The sequence below is a fragment of the Myotis yumanensis genome, unplaced genomic scaffold (assembly GCF_028538775.1).
Source record: "Myotis yumanensis isolate MYYU_CA2020_CCGP unplaced genomic scaffold, mMyoYum1.0.hap1 SCAF_3, whole genome shotgun sequence".
NCBI lineage: Eukaryota > Metazoa > Chordata > Mammalia > Chiroptera > Vespertilionidae > Myotis > Myotis yumanensis.
In genome coordinates, this window is record NW_027223754.1 from 137802708 (window position 1) to 137826255 (window position 23548).

The following is a 23548-nucleotide window of genomic DNA, read 5'->3' on the forward strand; positions in this document are numbered from 1 at the left end:
CAAAAATATCTTGCTTACTCTAGACTTCAGTGTCTAAATGAACATTTTCTCATTGCTTATTGACAAACGTACAAAATTCTGAATATCTTAAAATGGTCATTTAATTGAAATGTATTGTGTACATACTTAATGGTTAAAACTTTACAACCTTATTTATTTTTAAATTTGCTACAATAAGAGGAGTAGAAGGTACCCAGGCACAGAGAGACTAAGGATTGACATTCAGGAGAGGGGTGAAAGGAAAAGATCATTGAAAAGACCACCTCTGACTAAATAAGGGAGAAAACAGAGGCATTCAGTTGAATAGGATCCAATCCCTGGTTAACCCCACACAATAGTAGGGAGGTCAGGATTAGAAGCCACACCTTAATTTGAGAGCAAGGTCAAAACTGGGTTCTGTTTCTAGAAAGAGAGGGGCACAGATTCACCAAAGATGAGAGAGTTGAGGAGCATGCAGTAGCCAGCATTGGACATAAGCCCAGGTTGACCTACTGTGGAGCACTAGTGACTATAGTACTATCTGTGCCTCTGATGGCAGTAAAATGGACAGATGTCTAGTTGACAATTACTTTTAAAAATTTCTCATTAGGACCAAAGGAAAACAAGATTTGGGTAGACTGACTTAGCTTCTAAACAATAGTAGACTTTGAAGCCAAATTTGTCGCTAAATTTACAGTATGGTAAATGGTGGTCTTTAAATGTATATTGTGTTCTCTTAGTAATTTGTCTGGGTGTTAGCTCTGCTCTTAGAAAAGGGCTGCAGTGAATTTCTTGGGAACTTAATGTTGAATCTAGGAGTTGTAATGATAAATTCAAGGTCTGTGAGCCTTATTAAAGTTTTTAATGAATTATTTTCCTCTATGTAGTGGTATAGATGAACTATAGGTTCTTTTTGCATCAATATAGATAATTCCTCAAACACTTCCTGAAGATCTATGCAGAACTCTAGGGTTCTGTGCTGGGAGCTGGGACTCTGATACTAAATCCAGTAGGCGAGCCATGTGGTAACTCAGTGACACACAGTGGCACTTGGAGGTGCTTTATGGAGGAGCTGAACTGAGTCTGGTCAGAGGTCTTAGCAGGAGGCAGGCAACTGAGACAAAGAAGGAGGCAGGGCTGCCTCCGTCTATTCAGGGAATGATTCCACAGTGACATAGTAAACACTCAATCAATAGGATTTAGACTTTGCTTAATTTTTCTGTTCTTTAATGTTTCTCTCTCTCGCTCCCTCCCACCCCCCAATGTTTTCTTTATCTGTTATAATGATGCCTTATTTGAAACTGGGCTTAAAAACTGCAAAAGGAGGAAATTGAATCTAGAAAGCTTTTAGGCTCTGTAGTAATTTGGCTTTTTTTTTTAAATAAAGATTTTGTATGTGTTTGTTTCAGATTAAGTTTATTTAGAAAGTTACAGAGGTAATAGAAATGAGCCAGCGGGGCTGCCTGGGCTCAGGAAACATGTTGCAGAAGCAAAAGAAGGGCCCTTGGAGCTCAGGAGAAAGAAAGGCAAAGGTAACCGCCTGGTGGGGAGAGGGAGGAAGGACAAGGCTCAGGCATGCTCCCAAGAGGAGAGCGCTGGTAGAAAGGTTTTAGATAATCATAAATGGAATCATTTATTTGAGTGCTAATAACAAGAATGAAAGCTATAATGGAACAGGCCAAAATAATATACCAGCTGGTTTGTTATCATAACCTATTATTAAAGTAAAATTCTATTGAAATACTGTAACTTAAAGATACATTTTTGTTTTTTTTTTAAAAATATATTAGTAACTAGGAATGGAGAATTTGGGTGTGTGAGTGGTGGAGATTTATTTTTATAAGGCAATTTTTATCTTGACAAGAATTATTTTTTAAAAAGGTTTTTGCACTTTAAATTTTAAAGTAAACATGTTAAATAAGCATTATATTAGATTGTAGGGGGTTTGGTATGTATTTTATTTTCCTCTTAGTGATGTAAAATAGGAAAGATATATTGAATTATGAAAACTGGAATAATGACAGCAAATGCCTTTACTGGAGATAGTATGTTTGTAAGTCTACACTGGAACCAGGCATATAACCTTTCTTTGGACTTGAATTATAACTCTGAAAAAGGCCAAATAATCATAATCTTACTACAAAATACCAGTGACTAAATTTCTACCTGAAGGTTTTTCAGTTGTCAAACAGACAAGCAACTTAAGCCAGAAAAGATTTTTAACTTCAGTTTTAATAAACTTATTTTAAGAAGTTCTCTTCCCCTGCCACATTCTCCATCCCTAAATAGTAAGATAATACTTGGAGTGAAACAGCTGTTATCTTTAACTCAAATCAGTTGTGAAATTACTGTTTGAATTCTGATGCTGCCATGATTTCTCAAAAATTAGTGTGAACAAATCAATCTTTATAAAGTTCTACCTTTTGTCTCCTTGCAATTTTATACACAAATTAAGACAATAACAGGGTGATAATGAGTTAACTCAAATTCTGAGTCTTGTCACTTCACTAAAAAAGTATACTGCCTTTATTTTCAATTATTCAAGGCCAATGACTTTTAGGAATATGTTTTATACCACATATATCTTTTTTAATTAAAGCAAGTGCCTTGATGCTATTACACAATTACACATAAATCATGCTTAACCCTCTATGGCAGTGGGAGGAATGTCCAGCCCAAGGGCCATATAAGGCCTGTGAAATCATTTGATCTGGCCCTGCCAAAACATTAAGGGTGAATTAATTAAATATGGCAGGCTAATTTTTAAGTTGGCAATTTTGTAGGGCCTACAAATGATGTTATAAATATCCAAATGGCCCTTGGCAGAGTAAAGCTTCCCCACCTCTACTCTATGGAATGAGAATGAGTTATTGATGATTGCAGCCTATTGTAGGAGAGGGGGAGTTGGTTAATAGCAGATTCTTTTTCTCTGGAAGGATATGTTCATGATGTTTACTACATAAGATCCTATATGTGTTATTTCATTTGCTAATAAATTGTTATGATAATAAAAAAAATAAAAAATAAAGTGCAACTTCTATGTACCAGGAAATCTTCAAACAATTTTACAAATCTCATTTTAGCCACATAATCAAAACATGAGGCATTATTGTCAACAATTTATAGATGAGAAAACTAGTTGAGAGAGGTCAGATAACTTGCCTGAAGTCATACAGGCATAAGTAACAGAACCAAAATCCAGCTAAAATTTGGCTTATTTTTAAAGTTCAACCTCTTTCCACTATAGTCACTCTATGCAAGATCTACAATTATTTCTGTAACAAATACAAGACCATAGCTATGGTATCTGGCTTTAGAGTTTACAATTTAATCAGGCAAATAAACACTCAGGAAAACACTTTTTAAAATAAGCAGATCTAATTAATCATTTAGACTAAGGATTCTAGAATTTCAGAGAAGAAACAGTTCTTTTTGACTTGGATAGCTCCTCAAATAGAACAGGCAGAGAAAGTGTCATGAAAAGGGAGCAAGACTCAAGGCCTTCCGAATGCCACACCCGAGTCAGACAATCTTGGTTTCAAGTGCACCTCTGCCAATTCCCAGATAAGTAGGTTTGGTCAATTAACTTAACTGTGCTAAGTCACATTTCCCTTTTCTTTAAAATGGCAATAATAACGTATGTATGTCCTAGGATTGTTCTGAGGACTAAATGAAATAGCACATGTGATATACTTAACAGGATTTTTCCATTATCATATAGATTTAATACCTACATTTTGAAGATATCAAATGTAATATGCCAAATACCTTTTGGAATTCTGCAATGGCTAACATTTATCTCCACAGTGTTAAAGGACTCAATAATGATTTATAAAGTGTGGGATGAAAAGAATAAGAGAATTCAAAGGAATAAAAACTCAAACTCCATAAAAATAGATCTAAGCAGAGCTAAGTTGGCTAAGTAGCTTCTCATATCACATTAAAATATAATCTCTACTTATCACCTTCAACAGGATATTTTCACATAAATTAATCTGAATATGCACCTGTTTATAGAAAATATCTGTAGTATGTCATTTTCAGATGCAGTTAGGAAAAGGTTTCCCATTCTTTAACCCACTTTTCTGAAATAAAATTGCCATCACAAATGTTTAATTTTGACACCTGTATCAGTAAAAGTTTGTTTTTACTTTTCTCATTTGTGAGATCTCCAATTTTGGTATATGCTCTCCAGTTCTTGTTGTTTTTTTATTTCCCAAATAGGCAAAATTCCAGTAGGAAAAACCCTCCAGGCAAAATCTCTCCATCATTTCTAACCATTCTAGAAGGTCACCCCAGTTATGTCCAATCACATATTTATACAGCTCTAACAGGTTTTTTCTCAACATTCAATTACCTACAACAATCAAAGAACATTTGATGTTATGTTGAAAGTACAGAAGAACAAGAAAACATCTGTATTCTTTACTACCTCTCTAGAAATATCACAGATATCTCTTAATTGTAAAAATTTTCATCTGGCCTAACCAATTTAGGATAGTTTTTCATAGGTTCTTCTTTATTTCATTTTCAAATAAGATGTTAAATTTTGCATATTAAATGTTGTAAAGGATTAACCATTTTTATTAGCACAAATACCCAGTAAATTATCAGGAAATATTGGTGAATGGAGCTGATTTGAATTCATGGTTCCTTGAAAAACTGGCTCATGAGTAACTTCCATTCCATTACCCAAAATTTCAATAACAGACATACAAATACAACAGGGTTCAAAGAAAAATAAAAAAGCTAACTTTGATTTTAATTAAAAAAGTAGAACATTTTCACTTCTAAACCCTAAATTATGTATTTTAAACTTAATTTATTCTTTGAAAAAATCACTAAGCCAATGCTTTTAAAAATAGATAAATTACATAAATGCACATAAAAATGAATGAGGATTATAACGTTTGTTTGTTTTAAAAGCCCTGACGGGCACTGAGGTCATGATTCAAATTATCATTCCTCAGGCACTTCTGTGCAGCTGTAAAGGCTTGACCAGATGGGAAAAGCTCCTTCACCTTTAAAATAGAGGGATATATTTTAATACTAAGTAATTGTTAAAAAAAATTACCTTGATTTCATATGTTGTTCCAGGATTAAGATTAGTAAGAAGAACTTCCAGGCTGTCTGGCTTTGCTCTAACTTGTGTATATGCTGTCTGCATCCATGGACAAACTTCCTTATACTTCACAACATAAGAGATAATCCTTCCATTTGGATTAGGGGGTGTATTCCAAGACAGAAGAATCCCAGCAGAACCAACTCTTTCTCCTGCTAGGAAGACTGGAGGCCCTGGTTCTATTAAAGCAAAATCATGTTAAATTACTGTATGTTCACAGTCATAGGGAAGAAAAGTATTTGCAAATGTACACTTGTGAAGATGAATAGTCTCTTAAATGTGAATGTATCCTCCCTAGAACCAAGAGAAAAATAAAAAGACTAAGTACTTTGGGAAATACCAAAAACATTCTGTTATAAGAATGTAAAAAATGGAATGCTACTAAATACTACATGCCAAATATACTTTGGATGCCAGATTATTTTCCAAAGAAAATTACTTGTACAGTCTTACACACAAAACTGAGAAAATAAGAAATAGTCTTAAAAACTGAATAATTCTTTCTTAGCAAGTACAGTGAGTTTATTTTCAGGCTCTTTATTATTTAAATATTACCAGTAACAGTCTCTGATCCGTTTCATGAACAGGTATAGAATAGTTACCTTTAGTCTTTGAAAGAAAAGGACACTAAAGAACCAGTAAAATGAAGGTCCTAAACAGATCACTTTCTTAAGTTTCCATTTTGCTTTAATTACCAAACTGCTTTCATGCATATAAAGCCCATATTGCTAACATAAGTGTTTCCATCCAATAGATTTATACTGGATCCAAATAGAAGCACATACTCACTTGTTACGTTCGTTGTCACTGTTCTACTAACAGGTGAGCTGTATGTTGTAGCAGAAATTGAAGAGATTGTTACATCGTACCTAGTGCCAGGAACAGCATTGGAAACATCAACCTAGAACACCAAAAACAAACAATTGCAATAAAACTCTTCCTGGAAAGCAAGAAAGCTAAAATAATGAATCTATCACAGTCAGAACAATAAAGCAACTTTACTGCATAACTCTGCACTGTTTAAAATATCACAAGTTTCATAGTATTGTAAAATATAAGTGTGTTCTATCACACAACTATTCACACACAAAACTTACAAAACATACTGCATTATAGAACACTAAATCTGTATTTCCATCTATGCTGGTTCATTGTCACAAGAAACAACTATTTAAGAGTCTTAAATCTATAGCCCATTGCTCAGCCCTCATTTTTATGAGTGTGTATGAAATACCTGTGTCTCTGAAGTTCCAATAAAAACTAAAAAAAATAGGATAAGAATATCCATCGTTATTACATTTTTCAGGCAGTGGAATCACATTGATGGCTCTAGAGAGAAATGTTGCATGCATTAATGATTTAAAGACAGATCCTCCTGGCAAGTACACAATTAATGAGCCTGGATTACTCAATAGCTCTGCCCTTTCTTTGTTAAACTATTCATGAACCCTTGGATGGCTGGCTGTAGGTTCAGGGTAGACTTAAAAAAAAAAAAAGTATAGACTTCGCTAAGGTAACAGTCCACTGATGCTGAAACTTACACTCCTCAATTCGCCAACAGTGTTTCTGTCTTCAACTTGTGCTTTGAAAAACTCTCAAAGGAGGATGTTTTCATGCTGAATGAGTTTCATAAAGAACTTTCCTACTAGGACCAAATATAAATACAAGTTGGCTCGGCAAGTGTGATAATGAAAACCACACCTGATACTCTCCGCCTCCAAGATCTTTGATAGCAACAAAGCCACTGTCAGGAACCAGATCCACATGAAACCCTTCCGCGTGGCCGGAGGGCAGGCTCCAGCGCAGAGAAAAGGAATGTGCGGAGATATTGAAGGCTTTAAGTTTCTCGGGCTTTTCCGGCTCTGGTATTGAAAAATTAGAGTTTTCAAATGGTTATTCACCGCAAGCTTCAAAGAAAAAAATGAAAATCAATAGGCTAGGGGTCAAGTTTCAAACTAATCACATTGTTAGAAAGCCTGGAGCCCTTTAAATTATGTCTAGCCATGCGAAGGTATGTATATCATACCTTTAACAATAACTAATTTTTAAGTAGAATGATCAGAAATAGCATATCGACTTAGGTTATCTGTCTCTGGGATTTTTTTTTTCTTACTAAAATCTGTTGGTGGACCCGATTGTTTTTTAAAGCTTGGTTGTAATAGAAAAATTGAATCATTTTATAGCAAAGTAAGTACAAACTATCTATCCAATTATCTGGATATTTACCAAATAGAAGACAATTGGAAAAAATGTATAACCACAACCTGGCAAAATTTGTAAAGGGTTACAAATTCTGATAAATACTTAGTTAGGTGTTTCTTTTTAAAGGAGAGCTAAGTTTTCAGATGGGAGAGGAAATATGATAGTTTTTAACCTAGTCTCACTGTCCTAGCTATTTTCTATCTTTGCTTCCTCTGTTTTCAAAATTTTTCTTATGCTGCCTGTACCTCCTTGAAGGGAGTTTTGGACATTAAGTTCTGCTGATTGGTTGCCAATGACTCATTTTTTCATTCCGCTTTATCTCTAGTGCAGATTTCAGACAAACAATATAGGGGAGGGAGAGAATTTATGAGGACAAGCATGTGAAAAACATACCCGATACACATCCAATTTAACACTATTTCCTGAAGAAAGGAGTCTGGAATTAATAATTGAATTCCACTTACCATTTTATCCGCCCCCCACTTTTTCTTAAACCTGTAATCCCTCCCACAATTGGGCATTTAATTCATCTTGGAACTGGTCATTCCCATAGTTGCTAACTTAGTGCTTTTCTTATAGACCTCCTTCTCAATGAGCAATATGCCTCCTTGTATAAAATCTTTCTTGATAATGCATTAGTTTTTCTGTAGGTTAGTCAAAGTGCATTCCTGTTTTCACGTTCTTTTATTCAAAGCTAATAAGTGCTTTCCTTAGTTTTCTAGAAACTAGATGTAAAAATCACGTGTTGCATCTCTAGTTTTTAAGTATTTTAGATATTCTTAAACTACGAGCCTTCTTACCACCACTGTCTTGCCAGACCCCAGCACTGTACCTTGGCCGCGGCTGGCCCCTCCGCCTCCCTGTGTGGACACGCTTCCTGTTGCTCTAACCATGTTCCTTTGGGTGGGAGGTTGTGACCTTGTGCTTGTGCTAACGACGCTCTGTATAGCTTACCCACTGGCAAGAACACAAATTGGACCTTTCAACCACTAGAACAACATTTTTTAAATTGACATTTGCAGACTTGTGGAGTGTTTTTACATTGATCTTTGCTAATGCGGTTAGCAGTATGTTTGCATGTATGACTTAATAAATTCTTGAATCCCCCGCCCCAGATCATTTGAATGAATATAATTTTTAAATGTACTTTTCCTAACAAAACTGATAATGGCACATTGCATAAAATAGAAATCTTAACAAGTCAATTTCTCTTTGGGGGGGAGGTGGGAGGGAGATACTTTTAGAATTATTTTTTATCCCCTTTGAAAGTTCTTTTAATGCTTATAATGCTTCCCTAGCATCTGAAACTGATATGAATTAATTCACTTGCACCACAACATTTTCAAAGATACATTCTCTAGGCATCTCCAAATTGCCCACAGAGTGAGCACTAGAGTTTTTTGTAATAACTCTTTAGAAATATTGTAGTCCTGGCCTGTGTGGCTCAGTTGGCTGGAGTGTCGTCCCTTGCACCAAAAGGTGGTGGGTTTGATTCCGGGTCAGGGCACATACTTGGGTATTGGGTTTGATCCCAATTAGGGCATGAGCGGGAAGCAATGGATCGATTTCTCTCTCTCTCCTCTCTCTCTCTCTCTCTCATTAATAAAAAATTAGAATTATTATAAGCCCAAGATAAAAGATCAGGGAAATACCCAGTTTGTGAGGGGTACAATTCCTTTGTTGTTCATAGGTGCTGGCATTTTTCCTGGATCATTGTGCACACAGACTTATGTCCTTGGTATTCTGATGCTTGAGAGAAAAGAGCTTGATTCTGCTAGTCAGCCCACATTAACATAGACAAAAAGTCCAACATGACAAAAGTCCAATTAACTACTACCAACACGTACTGATTTATATGAGGGCCATACTATTGCTTCAAGGGTGCCGGAAAATAGCTAATATCCATGAAGTCTTAGGGAAGAATCTAGAAAAATACCTCAGCAATCTGATTTGGTGTTTTGGTGTTTTGGAAGAAAAAGGAAGATCAGAGAAGTGAAGGTCTGCTTACTGAGATAGTGGTGAGATAGGATGTAGTTTCCTAGGCTGAGGTTTAAGATTACACACTGAAGAACTCTTGGCTAAGCATGAAGCCTGTCTCACCAAGAGGAGGAAGAATATATTTGTCTGGACATTTGCCAATCTGATCAGGAGGGAAGGTCTGAAAACGTCAAGACAATTTGGTAAAGTCCTTTCAAAGCAGAGTAGTTAGAAGCCTGGGAAATGGACAGAATTTAGAGTAAGTGAGAAAAGGCAGCCTGCGTTTCTGGGATCACATATGAAAGAGAAACAGTCTGAAGAACATGCAGGCCATAAAAAAGATTTTAGATTTTTTACCCCCTAAATACAATGAAAATTCATTTAAAAATTTTAAGCAGGAAAGCAATCTGATTTGGTGGAGGGTTTTTTTTGTTTTGTTTTTGTTATTTAATTTTAAACCATTACTCTGGAATGGTATGATTTGGAGAAAGGTTAAAAATAGCAGTGAGATGCTAGTTAGTGGGATCTTGTTAAGTCTGAGCAGAGGAGCGAGGCCTGCCCTCATAAAAGGTAGAGGAGGTAGAGCATTGCCAAGTCATATGGAAGAGTGCAGCTCTTTGCGTATGAGCTGAAAGATTCAATTAATTGAAAGTAGACCCCATAATAAATACATGACTTGCACTCAATGGAATTTAATCCCTCAAAGGGTAGGAAAATATGAAACAAAAATACTACTCTTAACCTAATTGTTACTAAACAATAAAAACTAGAGGTGGATATGTTTGGAGTTTTAAGAAAACAACAAAAAAAAAATCACAATATGTTCAATTTAATCCGGGCTAGCAAAAGGAATTCTAGGCTTTAATTGGATATTGTTTTAGACCATAGTCTGCCAAAAGTTAATCTTCAGAACCCTAAGTCCTTAGAACTTAATAGATGTCCTGTGATCAAAACACTTTGTCAAATAATTTCCATTTTCTGTTAGTTTTCTTTATTGCAGGATATCTCAGAGCCTTAAATGTGCTTAAATATATCTCTTATGATTTCTAAAGCAGTAACTTCCAATAAAAATATAACATGAGCCCTGGCCTGTGTGGCTCAGTTGGTTGGGTGTCATCCCATGCACCAAAGGTTTCAGGTTATATTCCTGGTCAGGAAATGCCTTGGTTGCAGGCTCAACCCCCAGCAGGGGGCATGCAGGAGGTAGCCCATTGGTGTTTCACTCTCACATCAATGTTTCTCTCTCTCTCTTCCTCTCTCTCTAAAAATAAATAAAATTTTTTAAAAATATATAAATGTCAGCCACACTAAAAAAGGAGAAACATGTAAAATTAATTTTAACAATATGTTATTTAAACCAATATATCAAAAATATCATTTTACATGTAATCAATATAAAACTATTCATAAGATTGTTAATTTTTTTCAAACTGTCTTTGAAATCCAATGTGTCTTAAACACTTACAGCGCATCTGAATTTGGACTAGCCGAATGTCAAGGCTCAGTAGTCACATGTTGCTAATCACTGCATATTAGTGCACTCTAAAGCATCTCCCAACTTTCCCCTTGGCATTTCAGTAAATTTACCTAAGCTGCATTTTGAGAAGCTGAGAAAAAAAAAAAAATAGAAATATCCCATGATCGGTATCTATAAGGGAAACAGCTCAAAAGAGTTGGGATAACCTCAAAAACAAAATTCTGATACAAACTGTTGTATATTAACCTTTGAGAAAGAAAGTAAAACTAGATCTGAAATGGAAGAAAACAGCACACCCAGAGCTCCTCAGTCTATTCTGACTCCTAAAGGAATACATACAAAGTGAGGCCAAAATATCCCAGAATATTCACAAAACAGTTGCACAAATCTATCAAAACAGTACCAAGAAGAAAAAAAAACCCTACAATGCACAGCTTTTTAAAAATAAAACATGAAGACTCTACAAAGTTTCATTGCATTATTGTTTTTATCACTTCCCATGTACCAAAACTGTACTGATAAGCTATCACATTTACTAGTGAGCCTTTCCATGATTAAATTATTTGTTGGGCATAATATATACTATGATCCATGGGATACTCATGCATTGGATACAAAAAATAAGAACTCTTACCAAGTTTATTATATACTATGCACTGTGCTAAGCACTTTCACACATTGTTTTATGTAGCAGTTATAACAATTCACAAGTAGATACAATTATCATTGCCATTTTTAAATGAGAAAATTGGGAAACAAAGAATTTAGATAACTTCTCCAAGGCCTCAAAGCTAACAAGTGAATGGTAGAGTAGGATTTAGTCACAGGAGAAATAGCTTCAGAGCTCAAGCTTAATTAAGATTGTGAACCTTAAAATGGAGATGAAACTCGATTACCAAGGTAGGCCCAATCTAAGCACACAGACCCTTTAAAGTGGAAAAGAAGGCCCTGGCCAGTGTTATTCTGTTGGTTGGTCATTGCTCCATACACCAAAAGATTGAGGGTTCAATTCCCAGTTACGGTACATGCCTGGGTTGCAGGCTCAATTCTCGGTGGGGGCCGTGCAGGAGGCAGCTGATCAATGATTCTCATCATTGATATTTCTATCCCTCTCTCCTCTTCCCTTCCTCTCTGAAATAAATAAAAATATATATTTTAAAAATTCCTTGTCCTTTTGAAGATACTATCAGGCTCAAAGAACTTTCTCTTACCCATGCTATGGGGCTAGCCTTTCCTTTTTCTGTGCAACCACATTGTTTGAACATACTCCCATTACTTCACCTATTAATTTGATTTATATTATGTGTTTTCTTGCTTCTATTCTTTACTACTCTCTGCATATCCTAAGACTATGGGGTTTTTTCTATGTGTAAAGCACATAGTAGGACATCAAAGACAAAGTTTTTAGGAGAATGGGTGATCCCCAAATCAGCATCAAATTTAACTAGCTGTACCTTTAATTTAATGTGAAACTAAGTATAATATTGGCTGCATTTATTGAGTACTGACTATATACCAAATATTGTTTTATTCAATTTACATTTTACATTTATTATCTCAAAAATCCTCAGAATATTCCAGCAAAATGAGTATTTTTACCCTCTTAAATATTCTATGGACTCTATGTTTTCAAATTTTAAAAAATACATTGACATTTTATCTTGAACAATACAATATGCAATATAAATGTGAACTTTAAAAACACCAAAAAGAATTTGTATACCTGCAACAACGCTGATAAATGTTCCAGATCCTTCAACATTGCCTCTTACTCTGTGTACTGTGATGTTATATATCCCACCAGCAGTCAGATCTGTAACTGTGTACTCAGTCATTCTTCCCCAAATGAAATATTCTTTTGCAAATGTTATGTTTGATATATAAATCTTGTAATGAGTGAAGTTGGTTTCTGTTGGATTCCACATTAAATTTGCAGAAGAAGTATTCACAGCTTTTAATATTAAGCCACATATCTTAGATGGTTCTATTGAAAAGGGAAATTACATGTAAATAAAACTACATATATATAATGATATAGCAAACATGAATAATATAATTTAAACACTTATGTAATAATCCTTAAGTTTATTCATGTACTAGTATAATGTCCTACATGTTCAGCTATGCAAATAGAGAAACAGAACATTATATATATAAATATATGTTTTTATTGAAGTGCCATATTAACATCCTCCCTTGTTCCCAACTAGTTTCCTCAACCAATCATAAATCACTTCCCATAGTCATTCTTGTAGTCTTGTGTCTCCTGATTGCTCATTTTTTAGCTACCACATAGTAGTTAGCTAGTGTTAAATGAAGATGAGACAGAACAAATAAGTTAGAGAAGCAATGAGGACCAGAAGTGAGGGCATTTTCAAATATGATCTGGTTATATCAGTTTTTTTTTTAATAGTCCTATATCACTTCACTTCAATCCACTCATCAATGGAAGTCATGTTGTTTCTTGCAATATTGGTCTCCAATGGGAGAGGATCCTACAGGCCTCACAATCTTTTACAAGAATTGTTATAGTTATACTATAGTATAACAAATACTATAACTTCTCCCAACTCTAAAACATTATGAGACAGATTTACAATAGATTTACAAACTCTGGGGAAAAGAAGATAGAGTTCTCTGTTTATCAAAACTCAACCTCAGATGAAAATAAATTGTGCTTATATTATTATGTGTGTGTATATACATATGCACACATGTGTTCCATATATGTGACATGCATGACATATACATGTTGACTTCAGATTTTTAAAAAACTCTATGTAGTTCCCAATACATTTAAACATATAAAGAAAATTTTAATTCATATATTTTTGAGAGTTCTCTTAACATTTTTTATCATTAGGCTTTTATTATTCCTTTATTATCAGGCTTTGTGTTTTAAAATAGCTTTATTTATGCTGAGCCAAAATACTTTCAATTTTTTTAACTATAAAACAAAGATTTCATTTATGATATACCCTTACTTGTAGTCACTTTTTTCATCATGGATACACTGTAGTCTTTGCCTCTAACTGTCTTCACGTGAAACATGTAGTCCACACCTGGAGTCAAATTCTTTACTTGGACTTTGTTTCCATCAACAAATACTTTAAATAGCTTTTCCTTTCTAGATGTCATACAATAAGATACCTAGAAGAAGGAGAGATAAATTGATGTTTTTCATGGTTTAAGAAGTATTTACTTAGCACCAACTTTGTACTAGTCACATTCACATAAACTACTACTGCAAGCTCGGGGCTGTGATCCTTCCCATGTTTACCAATAAGTAATCTGCATCTAGTTGAGACTAAATAGCAGTCAACTTCCCGTAGCATTAAGCATAGAGGACTGAATTAGAAGGAATTCACTAAAAGACCAAGAGTCTCAAACTTTTACATTTTCATTTACATATGCTCTGACTTATATGTGTATATGTACATAATGATTGGGACTTTCCCTTTTGGTTGCCTGAGAGCAAAAAAATATTATGTAAAGTTTTATAACCAACTCCGAATTCCATGCAAGCAGAAGACAGGAGGAGAAAGCAGGACCTACTGAAGTCTGACTTTCTGGCCGAGGGGAGAATGCCAAGACATTGTCCTGGCTGCCCAAGAGGTAAGAAGTAGGGCTTTTGCCCACACCCCACACTCCAGCTAAATGAGGAGGGCGCCACGTGTATCACCACCATCACCTGAGGGTGCCTGCTGGAGAAAGCAGCACCTCCCAGTAGGTCATGTACTTAGGCAGCAGACGTTTTGTTCATATGTCTGGTTGATCACAGAAAAAGGAAATTGGAAAAAGAGAACAAAGAAAAGAAGGGAAGGGAAGGGAAGGGAAGGGAAAAAAGGAAAGAAAGAAAAAAGAAAAGAAGAAAAGAAAAGAAAACAAAAGAAAAGAAAAGAAAACAAAAGAAAAGAAAAGAAAACAAAAGAAAAAGAGTCGTGGCGCAATTTGTACAGCCACCTGTGCCCTGACAAAGATGCCAGAGCCTCCATGGGTGAAGTAGAGACCACAAAGAGTGGTCAGGCTTGAACTATCTTTCCAGAACCTCACCCAAGAAGGCTGGCCTCCGTGTAAACAGACCCTCACAGCAGAAAGCAGCAGGACATATGCCACAGGGAGGAGCTGAAAAAAGTTAAAAATGATTGAGCCAGAGCTGGTCTGTCATGTCAAAGAAGTGGGCAGTGGAGGTAACCCCCAGGGGCCTAGGAGAACTCATGCATGTGCCAGGGAGAGAGCCAGTTTGCAGGACCATTAAACTGATGTCATTGGCAGTCAGTCAGTGTTGGGGGGGTAGACAAAACCAGCAAGAGAGAGAACAAAATTAGACACCCAGAATGAAGAAGGTGCTTCAATTTTTTGTTACATGAATGAATCATAAATGTCACATTCCATACCTGCCCATCTTTTATCATAACCTGAGCCAATCAATTATTCATTAAAGCTTTGAGAATTGGCATTGCCTTTAGAAATTTTCAGTGGAGTAATCTGATCATTCCAATACCTTGGAGTTTTTTTAATTCATTAAATGATATTTACTCTTTTTCACTCCTTACCTCAAGTTTGTAAAACAGAAAGATAATTCTAAGTGAAAGTAATCACATTAATTTCATATATTATTTCAACTTTATTATACTTTTAAGAACATTGTTATGTGGTAGTAGTGAAACAAATTTTCTAAGCAGACATGTTTATTGCTGTTTTGTGGGAAGAGTGTTTTGTTACTGGAGGAAGATAATCATTAGGTCTAGAAGCATATCATTGCTTATTGACTTATAAGGTGTCACTGACAATTACCTTGCTTGTCTGGCATATGAAAAGATAGAAGGAGTGAATAGAATGCTGAGTACTTCTGGTTTGGAAAAGAATGATAGGAGAAAGTACCATGTAATAATAGAAGAATATTTCCTGAATAAAGTACTAAATTCAAACATAGTAAGTGGCATATTAAGGTACAAATGAAAGGGGTAGAAGGAAAAGAAATTGTCTGTAGTGACCTAATGATGAAAATATGTAAATTTTTAAAAGTGCAATTTGAAAAATAGAGGTTTGTTCCCATTGTATGTGGACTACACATGCCTAATAGAAACCAACAGAAGAAAACTGAATTCATGCTTTATGTTTACTTTCAAAGCATAGTTTGAAGACCTGGGATGATTAATTTTAAATGATGAGGAAAATGATCCCAATTATGCAAGTACACTTTGCTAAGCAACCAGGATACTGTTGCTTAATTCATTAAAATTTAACAAATAATCTCATTGGTTGCGTAAGACTAGGATAACCATTAGTAATATAATATATTTAATAAAAATAATCTGAATCCTAAAGATTAACATGATCTCTTAAGTTTCACTTAATAACAGATAATAATTTACAGTCTCTGAAAGAAATGTGTTCATTCATATAGTAAAAAATAATTCTATGGCTATATATTTTATCCAGCAACAAATAATTTTATGGGCTTGGTTAACCCCATGGAAAGATCATTTCTTTGGGCATTTGCTTTGAAATAATGTGAATCAAAACAGAAAGACAAGGGTAAAAAATGTGGATCTTTTACAATTAAAATTTAAAAGGCAGATTTTTCACTAGAGAATACCAACACTGAATATAGGAATGGTTTGAATCATTCTAAAAGGATAGAATTTTTCATGAATGATTTATTATTCAAGATGCCCCTATCATTGAATTACATTTACAAACAACAGATAGAATGCTCACTCCTGACTTTGTGAACTTGCTAATGTAGAAAATCCTCTCCTCTTTTCCATGCATCTGAATCCTACCCATTACTGAAAGTTCAAGTTCCATCTTTTCCTGATAATTACATTCAGCATTGACGTCTTCTTCCATCATCACCCCAGTCATATATGGGAACACTGATATGTAAAGTTGTATTTATCCATCAAATATTTATAGAGCACCTATTTTAGGGCAAGCATTATTCTACATACTAGATATTATAGTAAACTAGAGGCCCGGTGCATGAATTTGTGCATGGGTGGGGTCCAGCTGGTGGCTAGGGGTGGGGGGTTGGGAGGGCCATGGGAGGTTGACTGGCCAGCCCTGCTCCTGACCAGGGTTGGGGGGGGGGGGTCGATCGGGGGTTGGGCCAGCTAGGAGGAGGGGCCAAGGGAGGCCTGCCCCACCCCCATTGGGCCAGTTGGCCCTCTGCAGTGTGCGTCATAGCAACCAGTCATTCCAGTCATTCGGTCTTTCCAGTTGTTCTGGTCACTTGGCTTTTATATACATAGATAAGACAAAAAGGGTTTCTGATTATAGGAAATTACATTTCTAGTGGCGGCACCTAACAATAAGCAACTCAATAAATAAATGAATGAGATAAATCATCCACACAATGCGTGAATAGAAAGAGCAGTTTTATTTAGAGTTGGTAATCAGAGGAGAATATGAGGAGATGGTATTTGAGCTATAAACTCAATGATAGGAAAAAAATAAACCAAAACTGGAGGCAAGATATCCATGCATAATGAATGTTAAGCACAAAAATCTTATAATGGGGATGTGCTTGAGAAACAGAAAAAGCCAAATATGGTCTCAACATAATAACTAAGTAGACAGGATATGTAGATGAAGGTCCAATCAAATGAAGTGTTGGAGACCATTGCAAGGAGTTTAGATTTTTGAAGAGCAATGGAAATCTGTGGAGGGTGTTGAACAAACGAGAGACATAGTTTTTAATAGTTCTCTCTGGCTGTGATGTGGAAAGTGGATTGTAAGGTACTCAAGACTGGAAACAGACCAGTTAGGAGGCGAGAGGCTATTATCTGTCATGTCGGCAGCTGGCCTCAGTAAGAAATGATAGTGCCTAGGACAAGAGTGGTGCAATGGGGATGGAGGAAAGCGCACACATTAAGGGTTTTAGAGGTGGAAGTGGCAGAACTAACTAGCTGATGAACTGAGGGATGAGTGAATAGGAAAAATCAAAAAATAACCAAGAAAGTGATTGCAGGAACCTATCCTTTCCTGGGATGAGAGATACTGGAAAGAGCAGGGCTGGGGTCACATAGGACAGCCTTGTAAGCAATGGTAAGGAGTCTTTGAAGCACAAAATGATACATTTTATTTTGCTTAAAAACAAAGAGAATGATGATTGCTGTGTGGCAAGGGAAAGGATAAAGAGAAATTCACATTAAAAGTGAGCTTCTTTGGCTGGCCAATGTGGCTCAATGGTTGATTGTCAAACCATGAACCAAGAGGTCACTGATTTGATTCCAGTCAGGGCACATGTCTGGGTTCTGCAACCCAGTAGGGGGCATGCAGGAGGCAGCAGATGGATAATGTTTCTTCTCATCATTGTTTCTATCTCTCTTTCCCTCTCCCCCTCTCTCTAAAAAATCAATAAAAACATATTTAAAATGATAAGTGCTTACATAGTTAACCTTTTAAAAAAGTGAGCTTCTTTTTCCTTAAAAAAAAAGGAAAAGTAATAATTCAATCATTCACTCATCAAAATATTTATTGACTCTTGCTATATATCAGATACTGATCTCAGTAATGGAACCAAAAGGTGATGAGTGGGCAAAAGGTCTTCCCTCACAAAATTTATATGACAAATACATTATCTCATTTAATTCCCACAACAATTCTATAGAATAATAATAATCTTCACTGACAGAAAAAATAGGACCAAAGAATATAAAAACTTGCCCAAGGTCTCACAGTTGAGGTGAAGTTGGGATTCAAAGCAAGAAATTCCAGGGCTTTGATCCTTCTGTTCCAGCACACTGCCTACCACACCTTGTAAGATCACAGGATAACTGGACACAGGCATATATATCAAAGTTGCATCATATTAGAAGGCTAGCACATGAGGTCTGGCAGATAGAAATTATGGACAAGTATACAGTAACTTTGGAACTCTACCCCTAAGGAAATGGTGATGTTAGCACATGTACATCTACAATAGCAATACAAGATAGCTTGACAAAAGTAACACAGAAAAGGTTAAACTGAAGTTTCATAAAAGCTCTGTGCAAGGAAATATTACTCTCTGATAATGGGATCAGATAAGGTTTCAAAAAAGAAGTAGGATTTGAGCTGGGCATAGATGGGCCAATTTTTGCCATCTTCAACCTTATCATTAAATCCAGATGACAACAGTCACTCTGTAGCTGCGTAGTCCACTATCAGAGCCCCTTGTCAATGTGGCTGTTAAGTACTTCAAATGTGTCTAGTCAGAACAGACTGAGATGTTTTAAAGTATAAAATGGACACTCAATTTTGAAGAGTTAATAGAAAATAATGTAAAATATATCATTAATAATTTATATATTGTTTACATGTTAGTATTTTGAATATGTTGGGGTAAATAACATATATTACTAAAATTCATTTCCCTTTATTCTTTTTACGTTTTTACTGTTTCTATTAGAAAATTTTAAATTACACATATTATTCATTTGTGGCTCACATTATATTTCTCCTGGATAGTGCTGGTGTTACATCACTGAGTTCATTAAAAAACAGTTAAAATGTGTACGAAAGGAAATGGCAAACTTTCATAAATGTTCTATGTCAACTATTGATTTTTTCCTAAGTTCACAACGAATTCTCTTAGGTCTTAAATATGCAATCTAATATTTATTTTTATGCTTGGAATAGATTAGACCTTCAGTTCCATTACAGTTCTGAGATTCTATTTAAAGATATAAATATTTTTGCACTCACAGTACTTATGAAAAAGCAAGTCAATACTTTCAGAGGATTACTAGCTAGAACAAATATTCAGTGTTTAAATGAATTTCACAGTTTGTACAGACTAATAAATATTCCTTATCTTTTGAACTCTCAGATGCTGGGCAAAACAAAATAAGGATTTCTATTGTTTAAAGAAAACCCTAATATAAAATTTATTACCAGAATATTTTGTATAAGAATATCACTCAGAGATTAATTCTTCTGAAAAAAAAAACCCACAAAACTGAAGTTGATATTCTAATCTCATAAGAAAGATGATACTTGTGTTCTTATGTTCTCTATGACATAGACTTTAATGACCTTGCATGCCACACAGATTCCATCATTTCACATTGGTAGGGAACTTTTAAATAATTTGGTTTTCCACCCTTTAAGAGCCAAGTGGAATTTCTATTTCAGTAGTGGAACTGACAATGCATGGTGACTTAAGATTTTATTCAAAACAGTTCCTCTGGAAATTTGCCTTGGTTAATCAACCATACCTTAATGCATAGTACCCTCCTCCCTTTTGTTTTAGAAGGTTTGGGAACTTGATCTTACCTCTTCCAGTCTTTTTTTAAAAATATATTTTATTGATTTTTTACAGAGAGGAAGGGAGAGGGATAGAGAGATAAAAAATAAAGTTGTGTGAGTCAGAGAAGAAGGTAAGTAACTATTTTTAGAAATAGGTTGGGAAGCCACCACCCTCCCCCTTCAAAAACTGGTGAGAGTGAAGAATATATAAGTGATCATTTAAGGGAGGAAAAACAACTGCACAGATATATCTCAAGCAGGTGTGACTATCAAAGAAAGAGTAAGATGTCTAATGCATTTACAATATGAGTCAGAATTTAAGGTAAGTGTAGGAAAAGGCAATGAGATTATGGTTCAACAGATTTAGAATTGTTCTGAAAGTTGGCTTGATCCTGAGGGTAAGAGGGAGCCAACAACAATGGTAAGGGCCTCAGCTGAGGCATATAAAATGGAAATGGAAAGGAAGAGAAATATTTTTATAATAATTCTAAGTTAGAATCACTACAATCCCGTGAACAAGTACATATAGACATGAAAGAAAGAGAGCAGTCAAAGGATAACACTAAAATTTCTAGTAAGGAAGACTCATAAATGATATTAAAGGGAACTTTTATATAGGGGATGATATCTGAGTAGGGTCTTGAAGAATTGCCAAAGAAAAACATAGAAAAGAATATAATTTGGTTGAAAAGAGCAATATAACCAAAGAATACAGTCAGGAAAACATAAAGTATAAGAATAATGGTGGGCAATACAATTCAGTGAAAATATGAGATATATGGAAAGTAGAAGATTAGAAAGGCTGTTGGAGTCACTCATTGGAACCAAAGATCACAATAAGCAATATATATAATATTAAGCAGACAGTAGAGAGCCACAGAAAGCTTTATACTTTATATAAGCCTTACAGTTAGATCTATAATAGTATCTCTCTATATATAAACTATCTATATAATAAAAGCCGAAGCGATCATTACAGTGGAACAACCAGAATGACCAGTTGCTCTGATGCACACTGATCATCAGGGGCAGTCGCTCAACACAGGAGCTGCCCCTTGCTGGTCAGTGCGCTCCCACAGGGGGAGTGCCGCTCAGCCAGAAGCCAGACTCAGGGCTGGCGAGCACAGTGGCAGTCATGGGAGCCTCTCCTGCCTCCACGGCAGTGCTAAGGAGCGAGCAGGCAGGCAATAAGGAGCGAGGGGTTCCGGACTGCAAGAGGGTGCAGGCCGGGCTGAGGGATGCCCCCATGCATGAATTTTGTGCACTGTACCTCTAGTCCTATATAATAAAAGCCTAATATGCTAAGTGTCCAACCATTCATTAGATCATTTGACCAGTCGCTATGATGCGCACTAACCACCAGTGGGCAGACGCTCCGACTGGTAGGTTAGCTTGCTGCTGGGGTCTGGCCGATCAGGACTGGTTGAGATGGGCCACACATGCTCAGGACAAATCTGTGAACTGGGCTGGTTTCAGGCCGATTCCCACAGGCCAGGCTAAGGTACCCCACTGGTGCATGAATCCATGCACCAGGTCTCTGGTTATTTAATAACTAATATTTTATATATTATTTTAAATATTTTAAACTTAACTAGTGAGTAATACACATGCTAATGCTTTTTTAAAAAATTGTATTTATAGTTAATGTACAATATTATATTAGCTTCAGATGTGCACCCAGTGATTAGACATTTATATAACCTATGAAGTGATTGCCCTGATAAATTTAGTACCCATCTGACACCATCCTATATAATAAAGAGGTAATATGAAAATTGACTGTCACAACCTTGCACAAGATGGCTGCCCCCATGTGGTCATAAGATGGCCGCCACAAGGTAGCCACCAGGGGAGGCAATTAGGAGCGACCAGGCCATCAGGGGAGGGCAGTTGGGGGTGACCAGGCCTGCAGGGGAGGGCAGTTAGGGGTGACCAGGCTCACAGGGGAGGGCAGTTGGGGGCAATCGGGCCAGCAGGGGAGGGCAGTTAAGGGTGACCGGGCCTGCAGGGGAGGGCAGTTAGGGGTGACTGGGCCCACAGGGGAGGGCAGTTGGGGGGACCAGACCCTCAGAGGAGGGCACTTAGGGGTGACCGGGCCCACAGGGGAGGGCAGTTGGGGGCAATCAAGCTGGCAGGGAAGCAGTTAGGCATTGATCAGGCCGGCAGGGGAGTGGTTAGGGGGTGATCAGGCAGAAGCAGTTGGAAGCCAGCAGTCCCAGATTGTGAGAGGGATGTCCGACTGCCATATGATTTCACTTAAATGCAGATTCTAAAAAACAAAATAAATGAATAAGCATTTCTATTCACTTTTTTACTTTTCTTCTTCCTCTTCTTTTTCTCCTGCCCCCCCTCCTCCTCTTCCTCCTTCTTTCTTCTTCCTCTTCTTTTTCCTTAATAAGACTTTTTAATATGTCTTGTAATACTGTGTTTGATGGTGTTTAGTTCCTTTTTCTTGTCTGGAAAGCTCTTTATCTGTCCTCCAATTCTAGCTTTGCTGAGTAGTCTTGATTAGAGGTCCTTGCTTTTCATCACTTTGAATATTTTTTGCCAATCTCTTCTGGCCTGCAAAATTTCTGTTGAGATATCAGCTGATAGTCTTATGGGAGCTCCCTTGTAGGTAATTAACTGCTTTCTCTTGAAGCTTTTAAGATTCTCTCTTTGTATTTGACCATTGGCATTTTAATTATCATGTGACTTGGTGTGGGCCTCTTTGGGTTCATCTTGTTTGGGACTCTCTTCCTGGACTTGTGTATCTATTTCCTTCACTAGCTTAGGGAAGTTCACAATCTTTATTTTTTCAAATAGGTTTTCAATTCCTTGCTCTCTCTCTCTTCTCCTTCTGGCATCCCCATGATGCAAATGTTAGTATGCTTGAAGTTGTCCTCAGGCTCCTTAAACTATCCTTATTTTTTTTTTAAATTCTTCCAAATTGCCAGCTTGATCCTCTGCTTCATCTACTCCACAGTTGATTCCCTGTAATGTATTCTTCATTTCAGTTAGTGCATGCTTCATTTCTGACTGGTTCTTTTTTATGTTTCTAACTTTATTTTAATGTTTACTATCTCTTTGTTGAAGTTTTCCCAAAATTCGTCTACTCTTAAGGGCATTGAGCATTCTTATAACCAGTGTTTTGAACTCTGCATCTGTAGATTGCTTGTTTCCATTTTGTTTGGTTCTTTGTAGTTTTGTTCTGTTCTCTCATTTGGGACATGTCTCTTTGTCTCCTCATTTTGGCCAACTCCCTGTGTTTGTTTCTATGTATTAGGTAGAGCTGCTATGTCTCCCAGATTTGGTAGAGTAGCTTTATAGTGGCACAGTCTCTCAGGTCACTTAAACTGGGGACTCCAGGTGCACTCTCCTTTCCTACCCTATGACCCGTGCACATCTTTTTATTGTAGTTGAGCCTTGTTTGCTGTCAATGGGGGGTGTTTTACCCCCAAGCCGATCGGCTGTAAGGACTGCCAGTGACTACAGCAGAGGATCTTCTGCACAGAGGCCAACCCCACAGAACAGGACTTGTCTCAGTGGGGTTCAAGTGTCCACTGAGTTCACCC

The 23548-nt window shown here is 36.4% G+C and overlaps 2 protein-coding genes across 2 annotated transcripts in view; both read right to left on the minus strand.

Annotated features, from left to right (window-relative positions):
- The window catches only part of PTPRQ (protein tyrosine phosphatase receptor type Q), a 213317-nt gene extending 208072 nt beyond the window's left edge, over positions 1–5245 (minus strand). The window contains exon 1 of the mRNA XM_070409661.1: positions 5054–5245. Within this exon, the coding sequence (XP_070265762.1) occupies positions 5054–5146 (93 nt within the window). The 5' untranslated portion in view covers positions 5147–5245. The remainder of the gene's footprint in view (positions 1–5053) is intronic.
- A 547-nt stretch (positions 5246–5792) lies between these two features.
- The window catches only part of LOC139006340 (tenascin-like), a 39130-nt gene continuing 21374 nt past the window's right edge, over positions 5793–23548 (minus strand). The window contains exons 8-10 of the mRNA XM_070408763.1: positions 13742–13907; positions 6803–6963; positions 5793–6002 (exon numbers count right to left, since the gene is read on the minus strand). Coding sequence (XP_070264864.1) covers positions 5793–6002; positions 6803–6963; positions 13742–13907 — 537 coding nt within the window. The remainder of the gene's footprint in view (positions 6003–6802; positions 6964–13741; positions 13908–23548) is intronic.